Source organism: Hirundo rustica, chromosome 15, assembly GCF_015227805.2.
Source record: "Hirundo rustica isolate bHirRus1 chromosome 15, bHirRus1.pri.v3, whole genome shotgun sequence".
In the NCBI taxonomy this organism is placed as follows: Eukaryota; Metazoa; Chordata; class Aves; order Passeriformes; family Hirundinidae; genus Hirundo; species Hirundo rustica.
Window position 1 is genome coordinate 15298570 of NC_053464.1, and position 16592 is coordinate 15315161.

The 16592-nt window shown below is 61.6% G+C and overlaps 1 protein-coding gene across 1 annotated transcript in view; it reads right to left on the bottom strand.

Moving 5' to 3' along the window:
• The window catches only part of PKD1 (polycystin 1, transient receptor potential channel interacting), an 80720-nt gene continuing 64128 nt past the window's right edge, over positions 1–16592 (bottom strand). Inside the window, 25 exon segments of the mRNA XM_058422635.1 lie at positions 1–27; positions 1536–2081; positions 2351–2665; positions 2913–3047; positions 3348–3635; positions 4026–4200; positions 4348–4473; positions 5011–5176; positions 5880–6007; positions 6544–6683; positions 6898–7092; positions 7605–7807; positions 8238–8356; positions 8889–8988; positions 9478–9680; positions 9837–9886; positions 10035–10151; positions 10816–10942; positions 11836–12046; positions 12540–12683; positions 13019–13189; positions 13776–13971; positions 14472–14724; positions 14992–15148; positions 15593–16195. Of these exon segments, the coding sequence (XP_058278618.1) occupies positions 1–27; positions 1536–2081; positions 2351–2665; positions 2913–3047; positions 3348–3635; positions 4026–4200; positions 4348–4473; positions 5011–5176; positions 5880–6007; positions 6544–6683; positions 6898–7092; positions 7605–7807; positions 8238–8356; positions 8889–8988; positions 9478–9680; positions 9837–9886; positions 10035–10151; positions 10816–10942; positions 11836–12046; positions 12540–12683; positions 13019–13189; positions 13776–13971; positions 14472–14724; positions 14992–15148; positions 15593–16195 (4895 nt within the window).

The window sequence follows — 16592 nt, forward strand, 5'->3', positions numbered from 1 at the left end:
TCACCCGTCCACAGCATGGAGCAGGTTCTGGAACACACGGAGGAGCCCACTGGGGGCTTTTCCCCATCTGCCTGCGGCCACTGCCCCGAGCCAGCCCAGGAGAGCACACACACCACGCACACAGACACCCGATCCTTATATACACGGGACATTCCCAGGAAGAAGCACTTAATACATCCTTTAAATAACTCTGACAATAGTGTTCTGTCTCCTATCTACATGTTTCAAACACGGTACCGATGCTATGAAAATATAGCAAACATACAAAAATATATACATTTAAAAACCAAAACAAACCCCGTATAAATTACTTACAATAGCCATAAGGTGAAATGGGGCTGAGGAGGGGAAGGCAGCCCCTGGGAGGGCTTCAGGCACCCCAGGCTGTGCTCTGGGGAGCCCCATGGCACAGGCCAGCTGTAGCCCAGCAGCTGTAGCCCGGCACATGGTGAATCCCAGCTGGCAGGGCTGGAGGGATCCCAAAAAAAAGCTCCCTCAGGGCTTCACCTGCCTCCTTTGCGCTCAGGGAAGGTGCTGGCATTGCTGCCTGAGCTGGGGCTGCGCTCCCCTCCTCCCTGCCCCGTTTCAGCTTATGATTTAAACAAACAAAATACTGCTTTTGTGATATATTATCCCATTCTTAGCTCGCACGTGTCACTGGTAGCCGAGGAAAGCCTTGTTTAAAGTGCTGGGCAGTACAATAGGAACAAGTAAACCAAAAAATAAAATACATATACTTAGGGCAATACATTCCTTGGGTTAGAGAAGCCAAGCAGCCAGCGGCGCCTGCACCCCGGGGCCACGGCGGGGGGACAGGGCGGGTGGGGACCGCAGTGACACCAGCACGTCGGGAACCCCACACTGGGAGTTGGGAATCCCACGCCCGGAGGTGGCTGAGGCAGCCCAGGGGGGGTCTCTGGTCCCCAGCTCGCTGCAACGTCCTTTGTTTTAAATATTGGATTTCTTTAAATACAAAGAATAGTACCAATTTCTGGAGGATAAAACGTAGCCAATACTGGAAAAATTAACTGCTCTGGGTGTAGATAGCATTTCTCTATATATCTATTTATGCTTAAAAAAAAAAACAAGGTGGGTTAAATACCTTCTCGAAAGCTGTCGCTTTCCTCCACAGTGCGTCTGGTCGACAAAAAAAAAAAAAAAAAAAAAAAAAAAAATCCAATACTTGGTTCAAACCTTCAAGGCCCGGGGCTCTTCTCTCCCCTTCCCATCCGGCACAGCCAGCAAGGAAGGGAGGGAGCTCCGTCCTGCCCGCCCCAGTCCCACCTGCGGGGCCGCTGAACACCCACAGCTGCTCCCTGTGAGCCCGCGGGGATCTCCTGCACCTGCTCACCCCCGGGGGAAAAGGAAAGGCTCGGCCTTCTCCCCTTCCACCTCGGCCAGCGGAACGCTCCTGCGGGGCCGGTTCTGGCGGAGAGCCCGCGGTGCCCGGCCGGCCCAGCCGCCGCGGCAGCTCCGGGCGGGCACAGCCCGCCCTGGGCAAAGCCCCGCCGGGGCGCAGCATCGCTCCCCGTTACTTGACGGCGGGGTGCACCCGGTTCTTGGCCCGCAGGGGCCGTTTCCTCCTGGCCGCGCAGGGTTTGCCCGCAGAGGCCGCGCTCAGCCCGCGGCTGGCCCGCAGCAGCCGCCCGGGCACCGGCACGGCCCCGCCGCGGAGCGGGCACGGCGGCTCCGGCTCCGGCGGCTCCGGGGACGGGCCCGGCTCCGCGCAGCCCCGGCCCGGGCCCGCCTCGGGCCCGCGGTTGCCTCCTGCGGGCGCGGCGGCTGCGGGAGAACTCGAGCAGGTGCTCGATGCGGGACACGTCCTCCGTGACGCGATTGACGCGGTCGAACTGCGCCAGCAGCATCTCGAAGAGCGAGAGCAGGCGCTGGAGGTCGGCGTCCACCTCCAGGCTGTCGCGGGCGCTCAGCACGAGGCTCAGCCCGTCCAGCTGGCTGGAGGACGTGGAGGCCCGGGAGCTGTCGGAGGCGGCGCTGGGAGTGGGGCCCCGGAAGGATTTGGAGTCGCTGGAGTCTCGGGAGGGCAGCGGCTCCATCCCCTCGAACCTCACCTTGTGCCGGAACTGGGAGGGAGGAGGAGAAAGCAGCAGGGTCAGGGCAGGAATGGGGGCGCACGGAACAGCTCCGTGCTGTGACAGGCGTGGGCTGGATCCCAGACAAAGGAACGCAGGGCTGAGAGCGGGCAGCTGACGCCCGTACACCTCCCCATCTCTCCCGCTGCTCCAGCCCCGGCTGCCGCAGGAACGCGGCTGCAGGAAGGAGCCAGAGGCAGGGCAAGGCTAAGGATGGTGCCAGCGTCCCCTTCCCCACAGAGCCCCCAGGCTGCCCTCACCTCCTTGGCTTTGCTGAAGCCCATCCACATCTTGAGCCTGCGCACGAACAGCTCGACCATCTCGTAGTCCTGGGGCTCGAAGGCGGGCCGGTAGAGCTCGAAGCGCATCTCGCGGTAGCTGTGCATCAGCACCACCGCCAGCAGCCGCAGCACCACCCACACCTCCAGCACGATGTAGCTGGTGCAGAAGAGGCAGCAGAGCCCCGAGGCCTCGGGCACGCAGGGCCGGGCGCCGGCGCTGCCCCGCAGAAGGGCCAGCAGCAGCAGGAGGCTGCTGCCCACGCTGCGGAAGGACTCCGAGGACGAGGAGAAGAGCTGCGGAGGGACAGAGATGCGATGAGAAGGGAGCAGCAGCGGCAGTGCTCCCCTGACCCTCAGTACCACCCTGAGGGCTGGCCCACAAACGGGCTGGGACAGGGACAGCCAAAGGTGCTGGTGGCAGGACGGGCACAGCGTGCCCAGGGGACCCAGGGGCTGTGCTCGCGCCGTGCCAGGGTGAGGGAACAGGGGCAGCAGGACCGCCAGCAGCCCCTCGGTGAGGGAGGGGGACAGGGGCGGTTACCAGGAAGCCGAGCTGGGCGTAGGCCAGGAGGAGGAGGGCGAAGGCCACCCCTGCAGCCATCAGCTCCTTCACGGACTTCTGGAAGGTCTTCCCGAACACCGACCACTGCCGGACGAAGCGCAGCTGCTGGGCAGCCTGGGAGGGGAGAGGAGCGAGTTACAGACACCCCCAGTGCAGGAAGAGTCACATGTGAGACCCAAACCCCAGCAGAGCACGAACGCCCCAATAATCTCCAGGTTCCCTGCAGACAGAATCATCCCATCAGCCACCCTTGGCTGAATTCCCCAAGGGAACCGAGGGCCCGGAGCTCTCAGAGAGCCAAAGCGCGCAGCAGAGACACACGAGGCCTCCCCGCCACCCCCTCTGCAGGGGTGACAAGCACAGGAGGGACAAAGCACCCAGCGCCCTCGCGCTGCTCCCCCAGCCCGCCCGTACCTGCACGGTCAGGAGGAAGAGGAGGCACGCGGCCAGGCTGCTGAAGATGGAGCTCAGCAAGGCCACCTGGTAGAAGTTGGTGAAGCCCCTGCGGTTGCTGAGGTACCTGAGCCACTGCTGGTCAGCCAGGGTGGCCTGGCTGAGGTGCACCAGCACCGTGCACGTGGTGAGCAGGATGAAAACCCACTGGCTGTAGTTGCCCCACAGGGTGAAGTAGGCTCTGCCTTCCTTCTTGATGGCCAGAGACTCGGACACCACAAAGTAAACCACAAACAGCATGAGGAAAACCTGGGGGAGGAACAGAGAGGTTACCAGGAGAGGTTATGGAGAGACTACCAGGAGATGAGGGGACAAGCCCTGACTGCTGTGCTGCACTGTGGGACCCTGCAGCACCTCAGGACGGCAAAATCCCCCCCAAACCAGGCCAAGTTCCACCTGGAGCACCTCCTGCATCCTGCCCTGCAGCCTTCCTGGCTCACCCAGCACCCCAATCCCTCCTGAAGCTCCCCAGTGCCCCCGTGGCAGGGTGGCAGCACCCAGGGGCCGAGGGCTCTGCTGGCACCACACCCAGGCAGGGTGACAGATGTGGGGACAAGTGGCCACAGGCAGAGCAGCCTGGGTGAGGGTCCCCAGAGCCACGCAGAGGGCAGGGGGTGCAGGGGGGGGTCCCACACTGACCATCATGAGCAGCTGCAGGGTGACCCCCGCGCTGAGCCGCAGCAGGGGGAAGGGGCTGATGGTGACAGCAGCGATGGCCTGGCCGGCCCCGGGGAACTCGAGGCGCAGGGTGACGGCCACGTGCAGGTCCACGCTGGGGTTGTACTGCAGCAGCTCCACAAACACCGCCCGGCTCCTGCGGAGGGACGGCAGCAGCTCAGGGGCTGGGACGACACCGGCTGCGGGTGTGGGATGCGGAGCCTGTGCCCCCTGTGACGCTCCAGCAGCACCCCTGAGGAGCCCAGGTGACAGCAGGACGCTCCTCTGCCCCTGCCACACTCACATGTTGTCGATCCACGTGTGCTGCTGCAGGAATTGCAGCTGAGCCCGGCTCTCCTCCAGGGAGGGGCCCAGCTCCTGCACGTAGCCGCTGCTGTCGTAGAAGGAGATGTAGCCCCAGTACCAGATCCTGCAGAGGAAGAGGAGCCGTGGGTGAGGCTGAAGGACACTGGCTGCTCTCCTGCAGGGCAGGGCAGGATCCAGAGTGCAGATGCAGATCCTGCCCCTCAGGATTTATTTCACAAGACACGTTACAGGGATGCATTGATCCACCTCAGTGCTCCCAGCCTCACAACAGCCCCAAGCCCCGTGGTGGCCCAGCCCTGCATGGAGATGCCTCTGGGGACAAACCAGAGAGGAAACTGATTTATGTCCTGCCCAGGGTGCAGGACAAACTCCTGTCACCCCCTGGAGCAGAGATCTGGGGTGCTGGGTTCCCCTGCCCTGCCTGTGCCCTGCAAGGGGCAGAGCTGAACCCCCTGCTCCCAGACCCCCAGAACAGCACAGCGCTGCTGCTCAGGCTGTCTGGAATTTCCGTGCCCTTTGCCAGGCTCAGGGGCTGAGGTGAGGGCTGGCAACAACCCAGGGCACCTGTAAAAACCCTAGAGAAGTCTGTGAGGGTCCCTGGAGGAGGAGCAGGGCTGGGGGCAGGCAGGGCAGCCCTTACCCTGCCAGGTCGGGTGCTGAGTGTGCCCACGCCGCCGTCCCATTCTCGGCTGTGCTCTCCCAGCCCACTCCATAGTCAGCAGTGGCAAAGCTGTGCTGGTCAGTGCAGCTCCTCTGGGCACTGCCCATGCCCTGCAGGATGTCCTGGGCACTCTGCTGGCACTCAGCTGGAACGAGACCACGCTGTGAGCCCAGCACGGGGCTCACCTTCCCTCCCAACCCCTCCACGCTCATCCCCACGCGTGCACCAGGGTGAGGGAAACGGGCAAGCACAGGTCAGGGATTCAGAAAAGGTCAGATATAAATAATAAAAGTATTATTTAATTAATTAATAATAAAAATAGAGAGCTGCCCAATTTAGGAGTCATGGTATCTCTATGCCACCAGGACAGAGTGGATTAGCTGGGTACAAGTGGAGGAGAACAGAGACATCTCAACTGGCCTTGGGTAACTGGACCAGCACTCGGGTCCCTGGATACATCACTGGCTCCAAACTGCCAGGGGGCAGGGATGGATTCGGGATATTGGGAAGGAATCTTCCCTGGGAGGGTGGGCAGGCCCTGGCACAGCGTGCCCAGAGAAGCTGTGGCTGCCCCTGGATCCCTGGAAGTGCCCAGGGCCAGGTTGGGCAGGGCTTGGAGCAGCCTGAGACGGTGGAAGGTGTCTCTGGATGGACTTTAAGGTCCCTCCCAGCCCAAACCCTTGCAGGATTCCACGCCCCAGCTCATCTCTGCAGAGCAGAACCACAGCCCCCCAAGCTGTGCTGCCTCCCCTCAGCCCCAGCTGCACGCAGAGCTGCCCATTGCACCCCTCCAGGAGTGTCACCTCCCGGGGTGACAGCAGAGCCACCGTCCCCGCCCTCCCTCGTACCTCCCCGCAGGCGGAGCTGGCGCAGCCGGGCCGTGCCCAGCGTGGTGCTGTGGCTCTCCTGGCCAGAGCCGTTGTTGTACAGGTAAGGGAGGAACACCTGAGACATCCAGAGCCAGAACTGATCCGACCTGCAGATGGAGATGGGCGAGTCAAAGCTCCAGAGACTTCGGGGCACGAACAAGCCAGGCCGATGTGCCAAGGGCTTGGCAGTGACACCCCCTCAGCCCAGGGATCCCCCCAGCGCCACGCTGGGCTGCTGGGAGCTCCCAGGGAACGTTTAATCCAGTTAAACTCATGTGCAGAGCGAGGAAAGGCAGACTCTGGACAAGATGTCATTTCTGGCTCTCGTGACCCTGCCCATGGCTACAGCTTGTGGCTGTAAATTCTGGAGACAGGGAAACTCCTGTCCTTTAGAGCAGCTCCAGAAAGATCAGCATCGGCTCCCACAGCCCCTTCCCACTGGGGAAATCATTAAACCTCAGAGAAATTAAACCCCTCAATCCCCAGAGGCCCCTCTGCTCTCCAGGGGAGCAGCAGAACCACAGAGACAAACAGGATCCGCTCACTGCTGTGGAGTACCCACAGGGGCACCACGGAACCTCTTGTGGGACAGACTGCGGAGCACAGGAGAACACCTCCCGTGCCCCCGGGGGCTGGCAGGTACCTCTTGATGAGCAGGAAGTCGCTGCTGCCCAGCTGCTGTTTGATGGAGCTCTGCAGCAGGAAGGCCCGGCTGGTGCGGGAGGCGTCGCCGTAGTTGGTGAGCAGCACCACCAGCAAGAACATCATGTAGATGAGGAAATTCTGGGAAGCAAAGAGCAAAAATGGGATTGCACGGAAGGGCGGGATCCCAATCCTGCAGCGCGGCAGCGCTTCCCACGGCCATGCAGTAGGATCAGAGACTGAGAAACGGAGGCAGGAGCTGGAGCCAAGCACTCAGGGGATCCCAGCCGGACTGGGAGGACCCACACTCAGATGTGTCTGAGCCCTGGCCACCAGGCAGCAGGAGATGTCCCACCTTGAGCATCCTGTGCAGCAGTTTGACCTTCCTGGCCTCCTCCTTGGCCTGGAAGAGGGCAAACCCCTGCGGGGGCCGGACTTTGCTGATCCTCTCGGACACGTGCTCCACGCAGGGCTGCTCCACCAAGGTGTCATCCTCCTCCGGGTGCAGCCTCTTGGCAACCAGGGAGAAGTAGAGGGCTTCCAGCAGCACCTGGGGCACAGGGAGCGTGCTGAGCCTGCAGGGAGCTGTGCCACCTCAGCATCCCAGCAGCTCCCACGGGCCCCTGGGCACAGCCAGCACGGCACAGCTCTGACCTGGACCTTCAAAACCAAGTGCCACCAGCCCTGCCACCAGCCCTGCCACTGCTGGTGTCCACATCCTACCCTTCCTGAGGGATATGGGATGGGAGAGACCATTCAGCACACACAGCCTTCACTCTGACCCCATTTCTTTGTGGAAGGGGCTGCCCAGGGCAGTGGTGGGTTCACCAGGCCTGCAAGTGTTCAAAACCCACACGGACGAGGCACTTGGGGACACGGGTTAGGGGTGAACACGGCGGTGGTGCTTGATGGACTTGGTAATTTTGAAGGGCTTTTCCAGCCTTGACAGTTCCACGAGTGGTGAGCAGCCGGACAAGTTAACTCCAGCTGTTAACTCCAGCTGTTAACTCCAGTGTTAACTCCACGTACGGGTCTGCGCTACTGCGCTCGTGCCACGCTCACCTTCAGGGGCTCCCAGACCAGGAACGATGCCAGGAAGCTGAATATCCCTGAGATGAGCCACATGAGGGCCACGCTGGAGGAGAAGCCCACCCCGATCCACACGGAGACGCCGGCGGAGGCGGCGAAGAGCAGGAGGCTGATGCCGTGGGCCAGCAGGGAGCACCAGGGCGGCAGCAGGCGCTTCCTGAACGTCTGGTCTGCAACTGGGACGAGCAGGAGGAGGGAGAGCGGTGTGAACGCCACTGCAAAGGGTCCCCGTGGGCACAGGAAGGGCTGGGCTCAGCGCTCATCCCAGCTGAGAGCTCGCAGCCAGTCCTGGCTGAGTCTGGAGGGATCGTCCCCAGCATTTCTGGGACTGGTGGCTGAAGAGAGCACAGCAACTGAGGCAGGAGGGAGCAGAGCCTCCCCAGGGGACACTGCAGGGACTGTCACAGCACGAGTGCTGCCCCAGGGCTTCATGAGATCCAGGCTCCAAGAGAGGCTGGCAGGAAGCAGCAGCGATATCCCAGGCAGGGAGCAGCCCTTCCCAAGGCTCCTTTTCTAGTTTATTTCCAATTTGCCCCACCGTGCCTGCAAAGCGCTGTAGCGTGGGACGGGCCCTGGCCCCGCACACCCCCGGGGCACAGCTGGTACCTGTCCAGGTGGACTTGGCTGATCTGCTCACTTCCCTGGGAGGAGGCGCCACGCTCTGCCCTTTGTCGTTCAGCCTCTGCATCATGACAGTCTCCACCTTCTCCCCGAACACGCTGGACCTGCCAGGACAGGGGGAGCTGTGCCACCACCACCGGCTCTGCGCTGCGCAGGCTGGCACCGAGGGGGCTGAATTCCAGTGCCAGCGCCAGCGCTGGGACACTGCACACGTCCCCAAGGCACAGACGCTGCTCGTGGACAGGCCCTGAGAGTCCCTCCCTTCCCTTGGCCTGCCCCTCTGCAGCGGCTGCTGGGCTGCCAGCCCTGGGGTGGCGGTCAGGGTGTCCTGGGCACGGTAACACCACAGAGATTTGGGTAGAATCCCCTTCTCCCTCCCGTCAGTGCCACGAGGTGAGCCCTCATCCCAGCCTGAAGGGCTGGAGACACAGCTGTGGCTTTAGGGGCCGTTCCAGGTGGCTCCTGGGAGGGTGGCAGTGCCCTCCTGGAGCTGTGGCTGCGGGGGCTGCAGGAGCCATGGCCAGCAGGGACAGAGTGACCCTGAAATCATCGCAGACCCAGCTCAGCTCAGCTGGGTGTGAGGGCACGGGGAGGGAGGCTCCGGCCCCGTGGGGACTCTGCTCCCCAAACACTCACAGGCCTGAGATCAGATCTGTTTCTGCCCTCATGTACGGCCCCAGGTCCTGGGAGATGCCGCTGGCTCCTTCTGCCAGGATCTGCCGGATCAGATCCTCATCTGGGAAAGAGAGAGCACAGACAGCGTTGGCAGGCGCTCAGCACCCAGCACCACACCAGGGCACGGCTCAGACACGTGGTGGAGCTGGGGAGGAAGGGTGACAGTGGTGTCCTTCTCCCTGGGACAGCTCTCCCCTGCTCCCTGTCCTCCTGCTCCTGTCTATCCCAGCTTAGCCCCAGTGCTGGGCAGGGAACTGCTGCTTCAGAAAGCCAAGCCCTCCTCCTCCAGCCACTTCCAGAGGCTCAGTGTGTCCACTGTGGCTTTGAAAGCGGTGAGGAAGTGCTGGTGGCTTGCAGCATTCCCACGGGCACACACCTCTCCCGGCTCCCACTCTGCCGGCATCCTGGGACCGCCCAGCTCAGCCTGATGCCCAGCAGGATTTCTGCCTTCCCAGAATAAAATCCCCCCACAGCAGACACAGCCCTCCTCCCCTGCCCTCCAGGGCACAGCCAGTGGCGGTGGCAGCGGCGCTGCTGCTCCACCTCTCACCTGAGGCCGAGAAGTAGCGGGGCTGTCCCTGGTGAACGCCAAGGGACAACGTGTCCTCCTCGGTGGCCAGCGGGGCCTCGAGCCCCAGGTGGCGGCTGGCCCGGCCTCTCTTCAGCTTCTGGATGGTGTTGCCCATGATGGAGGGGTCACTCAGCAGGTCTGGCCAGCTGAGCAGGGCCTCGCTGGAGGGCCACGGCACCAGGCTGTGGGAAAACGGGAACGGGAGCGGTCAGGAACGAGGGGAGCACGAGGGGAGGAACTGCGTGGGAATGCGCAGGGAAACAGCTGCGGGAGCCAGGCCCAGCCCAGCAAAGCACAGCCTGCAGCCCTGCTGGCTCCATCCTCAGAAAGTCACTCACCTCTTGGAGTCCTCCAGGAACAGATCAGTTTTGGTCTGCTCAGAGAAGGCCTGCGGGGAACACAAACGTTTCAGGAACACGATGCGGGTTTGTGTCCGGTCAGAGCAGTGGGGTGGGAACATCAGGAGCCACCGAGATGCTCTTAGCCCTGGGCCCCACCTCCAGGAGCCTGCCCAGCCGTGGGAGGGAAGCACTTACCTCTGCCTGGAGCCCGGGGAAGGCGGGGAAGGAGCTGTCAAGGATCGAGGAGTCCAGGTAGTTGTCGATCTCCAGGGACTGCTGGTCTGAGTGAGTCACTGTGTGGCCGATGGAGACCTGCAGGGCACACGAGGAGGGACAGAGGTGACACTGCCACTGACAGCAGGCACGTGCCCACCCTCCACCGCCTCCCTGACACCTGCAGCCGCACGTGTGCCACAACCAGGGCCACCCAGGCTGTCGCAGGTACAACCCCACCCCGAGTCTGAAAGCTTCTCCTGTGCGCTCTCAGCAGCATCAGCCGCTTTTGCTGCTCGTGGGTCCCCGAGCAGCTGGCTGCAATATTTAATGAGGCTGCTAATTGTGCTTAACTAGTCGGTAAATCCCCAGCTAATCCCTGCCCAGCTGCCTCAGCACAGCTCTGCTCGGCTGAGCTTGTACCCAGGGCAGGCATCAGAGAAGCTCCACTGAGCAGCTCCTGGGCTCCTGCCTTGGGCATTTGGGTGCCTGTCACACCGAAATCCCGAGGGAGGAAGTGTCTAAACAGCTTCTAAAATCTGTCGTTTGGTGCCTGGGCAGTGCCAGTGGCCAGCAGTGATCTGAGCTCAGGGAGGGGGCAGAGCACGGGGAAGGGTCTGGCCCTGGCGCAGCACAAGCGGGCAAACACAGAGCCCGGCTGGAGGAGTGGGGTCCCAGGAGAGGCAGAACTCAGCCTCCCAAAAGCAAACCCGGTGGCCTCCCACCCAATCTGAGCAGCCTGCAAGCATCTCCCCCTCCTCACCTTGCCACGAGCCATGCGGAAGAGAAATAAAATCACCAGGTAGAGAGGGTACACCACCACACTGGACACCAGGCCAACGGCCACCGTGTCCACGCTGACCGGGATCAGGCTGGAAACGGCCACGTTGCTGCAGGGAAGCAAGAGGGATCCGAGGGGAGTCAGCAGCAGCGTTTGGGGCTGCCAGGTAAGCAGAGACACAAGTGCACAACCAGGAATTCCAGGCGTGCGGAGGAGGAAATCGGCCTGAAAACCAAAATCTGACAGTCTTTGGTCATCCGTCATCCATGTCCTGGTCCCAGACTCCTTAGAATGGGGAGGGCAGACTCAAGGGAGCTCCTCCCAGCAGGTGAAAGATCCTCACCCGGTGGGACAGGCAGGAGGGGCCCGAGCAGGCTGGGACTGGATGGGGACACCCCTGAGTGGACACTGCCCACCATATCATGGACACACCTGGGTGGACACTGCCCACCACACCATGGACACACCTGAGTGGACACTGCCCACCACACCATGGACACACCTGAGTGGACACTGCCCACCATATCATGGACACCTGAGTGGACACTGCCCACCATACCACACAGACCTGAGTGGACACTGCCCACCACCCCACGGACACACCTGAGTGGACACTGCCCACCACACACACCTCAGTGGACACTGCCCACCACACACACCTGAGTGGACACTGCCCATCACACACACCTGAGTGGACACTGCCCATCACACCACACACACCTGAGTGGACACTGCCCACCACACCACACACACCTGAGTGGACACTGCCCACCACACACACGAGTGGACACTGCCCACCACACCACACACACCTGAGTGGACACTGCCCACCACACAGACCTGAGTGGACACTGCCCACCACACCACACACACCTGAGTGGACACTGCCCACCACACCACACACACCTGAGTGGACACTGCCCACCACACAGACCTGAGTGGACACTGCCCATCACACCACACATACCTGAGTGGACACTGCCCACCACCCCGTACACACACCTGAAGTGGACACTGCCCACCACGCCGTACCACACGGCGTTGGCGCAGAGGAAGAGGAAGATGAGGAGGCAGCAGCAGGTGGCCCTCTGGACGCGGGTGAAGCGGGAGCGGGGCGGGCGGTCCCACAGGGACAGCCACACGTGCTTCTCGAAGAACCCGCGCTGCAGCTCCGCCACGAAGATCCGCCAGAAGCTCCTCAGCTCGCTCTCACCTGGGGACAAAGTGACAGACTCGGGGTGGCTGCACCGCTCTGGGGACCCGGCTGAGCCGGCCACATCCGTCCCAGAACCTCCAGAGTATCCACACCACATCCACTCCTCACGCAGTGCTCCAGGTTTGAGGATGAGGGGCTGGAAAAGCTGCCCAGCAGAAAAGGATCTGAGGGTGACAGGGGCTGAACGTGAGCCCAGCTGTGCCCAGGTGGGCAAGAGGCCAACGGCACCTGGCTTGTACCAAAAGGGTGTGGTGCCTGTCCCTCGTGCAGGGCGCTGCTGAGGAACCTCCAGTCCTGGGGTCAGTTCTGGGAACCTCACAAGAAAAAAGACCTGGAGGGGCTGGAGCGTGTCTGGAGAGGGGAACAGAGCTGGGGAAGGGGCTGGAGCACCAGGAGCGGCCGAGGGAGCTGGGAAAGGGGCTCAGCCTGCAGAAAAGGAGGGGCCCAGGCACCGGGGGTGAGAAGGACCCAGGGGATGTGGGGCACTCACTGGCAGCAAACACCTCCCTCTCCACCAGGCCGTCGTTGTCCTCGCTCTCCACCGACAGCCAGTCGTTCACCAGGAAGAAGTAGCTCTTGCTGCTCTGCAGGTCCCGCACGATGACGTGCTGCAGGAACCACGAGGGGCTCAGCCCTGGGCGGGGGCAGACAGAGGAATTATTTCACGGCACGCGTTCCCTGTGTGAGCCCGCGAAGCTGAGGGGGCCGCGCGAGCGCCGTCAGTGGGACGGTGACAGGGCTGTCACCCACGGGTGACGCACAGTACCCCCGAGGGAAGCGTGGCACAGCCAGGTCGCCCTGAGGTGACGCTGATGGTCACAGTGCACAGCACATCCTCTGTGTCTGGGTGTCACCTGGCCAGCCTGGGAGGGAGACTCCACGTCCCCACACAGCATCCCCACACAACATCCCCCCACTCCAGCGGATCACCACGGGCCGGGTTCCCCCTGTCCCACCTCCAGGTCCCACCTTTGTTGTCGTGCCAGATGCGGATGCGCCAGATGCTGCCCAGGCTCCGCTCCGTGGCGATCTGGAACACGTCCAAGCTGTTGCGGTGGAAGGCGTTGTCCCCATCCAGGTGCCTGTGGCCACTTTTGTTGTCCACCCCGTACAGGGCGATGCCCACGTGGGCCGTGGTACCTGCAGGGGGGGAAGGGGCTCCCTCAGGGAAGCCCACCCGAGGTGCAGCCGTTCCCCAGCCCTGCCTGTGACAGCTCTACCTACAAACCCAGCCCCCGGAGAGAAGCCAGACTCGGTGCCTGCCTGCTGCTGGGAAAGATCCAGAACAAAGTGATGGATCCTGGGGGACAGCAAAAGGATCCAGCCAAAGGGCCAGCTGGGCAGGAGAGGGTCAGAAGTGAGGAGCAGCCTCTGCCTCTGCAAGCACAGCCCAGTCAGGGCAGGCAGGATGGGGGAATTCCTCTCCTGGCTGGTTCCTTCCAGCAGCAGTCAGTTGTCCCACCACAACAGCCAGTGGTGGAGCAGCCTGGGCTAGTGGAAGGTGCCCCTGCCCATGTCAGGAGCTTGGGACCAGAAAGTTTTTGAGGAACCTTCCAACCCAAACCCTTCTCTTGCCCTGCCCCATCATCCCACAATAAAATCTGGGAATGCCGTGGGAAGCCCTGGACTGCAGCTGCAGCTCAGCTCTGACGTGCTGAGGTGGGACCCCAGGTGAACTAGAGGAGTCCCCCAGGGAACCAGGCACGGGGGCAGGCTGTGGGCTCACCTGACCCTCTGCCCCAGCCCGTTTTCACCAGGATCTCGTATTTGTACATCCCGTTCTTGCCGCAGAAGGGAATCACCCCCACGCGGTTCATGTCGATCATGTCCAGCTTGTGCACGATCAGCGCGGCCACCGAGTAGGTGACAAAGCACACAGCACACGTCAGCAGCACGATGTAGTTCAGCCCTGGGCCTGGAGCCTGCAGAAGAGGAAAGTGTTGAAAGGCAACCCCAGGAGGATCCCGTTCCCATCCCCTGCCTCCTTCCCGGCCGTGGCCCCGCAGAGCCGGCGGCAGCAGCTGCCAGGAGCTCCCCGCTCCTGCTCACGTCACAGGGACACAGCCAGGAAGAGCTGCAGGCCCCTGGGAAGCAGGGAGCAGCTGGCAAGTGCGACTCCCTGGGATCACACAGTGCTGGGTGACAGCTGGGAGGGACCTCTGGCACCTCCCTAAGAGGGGAACGCAGTGCGAGGTGAACAGCGACTAAAGCCATCTGCAAAGGTCTGCTTCCAGCCAGGATTCCCAACCAGGAGACAGCTTCCCCTGAGCTGTGCCCATCTGCACCTCCCAAAGGCTCCCAGATGCCTGCGCTGGTGCCAGCTTGGCCATGAAACCAACAGGAGCCTCTGGCTTTGCTCCAGGTGACAACAACCTGCTCTACGTGCGACGGCACCGCACGGCCTCTGCTGTGCTGTACTCACGGGAAAGATGAACTGGACAGAGTTTGGGGGCACAAAGAGGCTGGCCCCAAAGGCTGTGAGGTGCTGGGTCAGGCACACGGCCTGGTCTGGCCTGGTCTCCTCCAGGGGGACGATTCCTTCCGTCTTCCAGCGCTTCTCCTGCTCGCTGAAGTACTGGCACAGGGACGTGTACAGCCCCAGGGTCACCTCCACTGCCGACCAGCTGAAGTGGTTGGTGATGTTCAGGTAGTATTTCTGGATGGGGTCGTCCGTTCTGGAGAAGGGAAGGAGCAAGGAGATGAGTGCCCTGCCTCCTGCAGGGACACCAGCCCCATTCTGGTGGAGGTGTGCCCATGGAAAGCTTCCAGCTGCAGGGGCGGGGATGCACTCAGAAAGGAGAAAAAGCCCAGTGAACGTGGTGTAATTTACACCCTTCGGCTGTGCAGACACTCAGGGGCTCCACACACCACCTGAGCAGCCCCCAGATGCATCCACAGCACAGCCTGAGGCTGACAGGGACTACCAGGGAGGCTTCTCTTACCTGGGTGAGGTGAAGAAGGTGTAGAGCTTGTGGTCACTTCCAGCCAGGGCGTCCAGGCTGATCCTCTTGGAGGCAGAGCAGTTGTGCTCGTTGGGCTCGGGCTCATGATGGAGATAGGCCATGATGAAGGGCTCGGGCTCACTGGCCAGGTAATGCTCTGTGAGGAGGGGAAGGAACAGAAAGGGCTTTAAAAACCCCTGGGAGACTCAGCCACAGGTCTGCTGCCTGCCCTGGGGCTCAGGGAAGAAGGAATGCAGGGACTTGTGACAGAAGTTTCTCCGGACTGTGCTCCCTCAGTGTGCACCTCTGAGGGTCCCTGAGCACTCCACCACTGGGCCTGCCAGGGAGAGGGACTGCACAATGCCAGGGCTAATGAGGCTCAGCAGAGGGCCTGGGAAAAGCAAAAAGCTTCTCAGGGCCAGAATCCACAAGCAAGGACGATGCTGGGCATGGAGATTGTCCAGAACAGCCAGAACCTTGACCACGCAGCGTGGAACCCGCTGCTGCCACCCGGCATCCCTTCCCACGCCGCTCATCCCTCGCACCCAGCCCTCCTCTCCCACAGGAAGAACCAACAAAGAGACGGATTCATCTGCCCTACCACTGAGGACTCTGTAGGTGAGCTGAAAGTGCAGCCCCGCCTCCCTGTTGTTGCTCTCCATGATCACAATCAGGTTCACAGACGTTCTCGCCTCGATGACTTCAGTGCCGGCCACGAGGTTTTCGGGCTCTGTGCTGTTCGAGACCATCACAGTGATGGCTTTTTCGGAGTCCAGGCTCCCGATGGGGATCTGCACCCCGTTGTGTGTCTGGAACTCCATGGAGGCCACCTTGGTGGACACGGTGTAGTTGCTGATGTACCCAAAAGGGAAGGGATTGGAGTCCACCTGGAACATGACTTGGATGACATCCGTCAGGTTGGAAAGGGTGGAGTTGAAGGCCTGGGGGATGGAGAACTGGCAGTTCGGCGTGTTTTCGTAGCAAAGCAAGTTAAAGGGGTCAGACCTCTTGCCTGTGGCCTTAATTTCTCCTCCCACCAGCTCGAGGGGCTCTTCGTTGAGCACGCGGGATTTCATGAGGATTCGCATCAGGCTGGAGGACAGGTTGTAGGCTTTGGGAGCCAGCAGCAAATTGTGGGAATCGGCAAGCAGCTCCTGGGGCTTGGCTTCTTGTGAAACTGTATTGACAAGGTGGATCAGGTCACCTGCCAGGAGAGGAGCGAAGAGGAAGTGGTGAACAGCCTGGATAACTGCTACAGCCAGGAGAACACCTGACACCTTCCCAAAGCAATCAGACAGGGCTTTCCTTGCTGTCTTCTCACTGTTCCTCTGCACATGACCTTCCCCACTGGAGTGTTTATAGCCCAGAGCTAAAAGCAAAGCTGTCAGCAGTTCCTGCAGCCTCTCTAATCTGCCAGGTTTGGTGAGGAGTATTTAATCACAACACACTTGATTTCCCTCCTGTGCACCGAAGAGAACCGCAGCTCAGGAAAACGGGGAGGGAACGGATAAAACAAACATATGTTCCTAAGCTTTTTGCACCATAAAGTGCACAACACCCAGAAAGGAGTGCAGAGGTAACAAAGGGTGCAGAGAAGGTGT